The following is a 1909-nucleotide window of genomic DNA, read 5'->3' as shown; positions in this document are numbered from 1 at the left end:
GCTTCTGTTATCGTTTCTTTAGGTTTGTATAGTGTACCTGCTGCTGCTTGGTGGTAAACGGCCGTCGCTCGTTGTAGCAGCCCAGCTATCAGAGCGCCTGCGGTTTTCGCTTCGACCGCTAATTGTTTCATCTTGTCAATCTCGTCTGCCGCTGCTAGCAGGTTCGAAACCCATGGGATGCCCTTTAGCCCTGGGCCCGCACCTTTTTTGAAATAGTCGGTGTACACGACACACAACTGCGTTGACTGGCCGCTGCAACTGCCGTCGTCGCTTTCCCCGAGGCGCGTGGCTGTGTCAGTGCCGGTGCTCTTGGTCTGAACTGTGTTTACAAACAAAGCAATGGCGCTGTGTATTTCGTTGTGTGTTACCGCCTTATCCGCTTTGTCCGGGCAGCTGTCTTTTAGGGCCTTCCACTCGGTCGCTATGTCGGCTATTGAGCCGCTCCATTGGGTGCCTGCGTAGCCGCCTGCGCAGGTCTTTTCTGTCGCATCTGTGGGCTTGCATACACAGATAAAGTCGCCGACTATGGTTTTTCTTTGTGCTACTCCTGTACAACCGTTGGCCCAGTTGTCGACCGCGGACATCGTGTTTCCTACAGTCGGTTTATCTGAGTCCCCGGTCCCTCCGACCAAAGCTTGTCGCAGTTTTTTCGTGGCTTCTGCTGGGGCAGTTTTTGTTGCTTGGTCCTTCAGCTTTATGTATTCTTTGGCTAGGTGGCGTGCTTCGACATTTATTTCGTCGATTCGTGCGTGTGCTGCTTGCTTGTTTCCAGCGTCGGGTATTGGCGGGAAATTCTTGTTTTCAGCTTGTCCTAGCTTGTCCGTTTCAGCTTTCTTTTTGGCGCTTCTCCAGGTTTCCCAGTTTGCTTTCCAGTGTTCTTTAAACGCGGCGCTTTTAATTTGCTCTGGCATGTGCTCCCATTCCCCTTGGCCTTCCGTTGTGTTGAATAGTGCCTGCCACGTTGGGCCCGAGGTTGACATGTTCAGGGCAGCGATCGTGTCTGCGGCGGCTTCCGCTTCGTCCGAGATTTTTGGGGCCTGTACCGTGCCGCCTGCCAGCCTCGCCAGAACGCACATGACTTTGTGTTCATTTTTGTTCCCATCTACTGTCGCCTCTGCTGTCTTGTGCACATCTGGTGTAATTAGAAGTACTACGGCTAGAGCTACAATCCTCCGCATTCCTTAGCTTTGGTTCGCATAACAAATTTAAATTGTAGTATTGTATGATAACCGTCTGCATTTTAGAAGCAAGAAAAAACTGGTAGCAGTGGAATTTAAATTAATAAAAATACAATTTCTAGCCTTCTACCACTGTCAAATTGCTAAGGGTTATGCTTACCGTCGTGACAGCTAGCGTTTAGGTCTGAAAGATGAATCTATAGTTCAATTAGTGTGCATTGATATGGGTTGTATTTGGATTATTTTGGTCATTGCAGGTGTACTGCATTGTCATTTACTAGAGTTAAGCAAAACGTTTTCTTCAATATATTTGCTACACATGAAAGTGTTACTAACATCCGTAGGTGTGACGCTTATTGTAAAGATAATGGTCTTCGCTTGCGTCCGCAACCGCTATTCTTAGTCTCAACGTGTAGTGCAACCTAGAATTTTGGACAACGCTTTTAGCTTTCTCCTATGCAATTGGCTGGCCGGGAAAATGAATGAATGGAGCTTGTCCAATCACCCCACTACTGGGAATAGTAAAAAATATCTCCTCATAATCCAATCCAATCATTCCTCTCTTCAAAACAAATCTCTGTCCAACAGCTTCTTCCTCAATTGCACTCCAAAGAAGTAAAGGTTTGTAAATACTCTGCCCTGAACATCATTCATCACTCATTTCAAGCATCCCATTAAACTATTTATCAAACTTTTGAAACCCCCAAACCCTAGCTATTAAACCTCCACCG

At 47.1% G+C, this 1909-nt stretch overlaps 1 protein-coding gene and 1 pseudogene across 2 annotated transcripts in view; both read right to left on the bottom strand.

Moving 5' to 3' along the window:
• Positions 1–1178, bottom strand: part of TEOVI_000163700 (variant surface glycoprotein (VSG), putative) — a gene marked incomplete at both ends in the record, with an annotated part of 1563 nt that extends 385 nt beyond the window's left edge. The window contains one exon of the mRNA XM_067224842.1: positions 1–1178. Coding sequence (XP_067080943.1) covers positions 1–1178 — 1178 coding nt within the window.
• A 685-nt stretch (positions 1179–1863) lies between these two features.
• The window catches only part of TEOVI_000163600:pseudogene, a 556-nt pseudogene continuing 510 nt past the window's right edge, over positions 1864–1909 (bottom strand). Inside the window, exon 2 of the mRNA in view lies at positions 1864–1909. This exon is cut by the window's right edge and continues 233 nt beyond it. Within this exon, the coding sequence occupies positions 1864–1909 (46 nt within the window).

The sequence above is a fragment of the Trypanosoma equiperdum genome, assembly GCF_001457755.1.
Source record: "Trypanosoma equiperdum strain OVI genome assembly, contig: ctg_394, whole genome shotgun sequence".
Taxonomy (NCBI): Eukaryota; Euglenozoa; class Kinetoplastea; order Trypanosomatida; family Trypanosomatidae; genus Trypanosoma; species Trypanosoma equiperdum.
The sequence above is the reverse complement of the archived record's forward strand: the minus strand, read 5'-3'. Positions and strand labels throughout refer to the sequence as shown.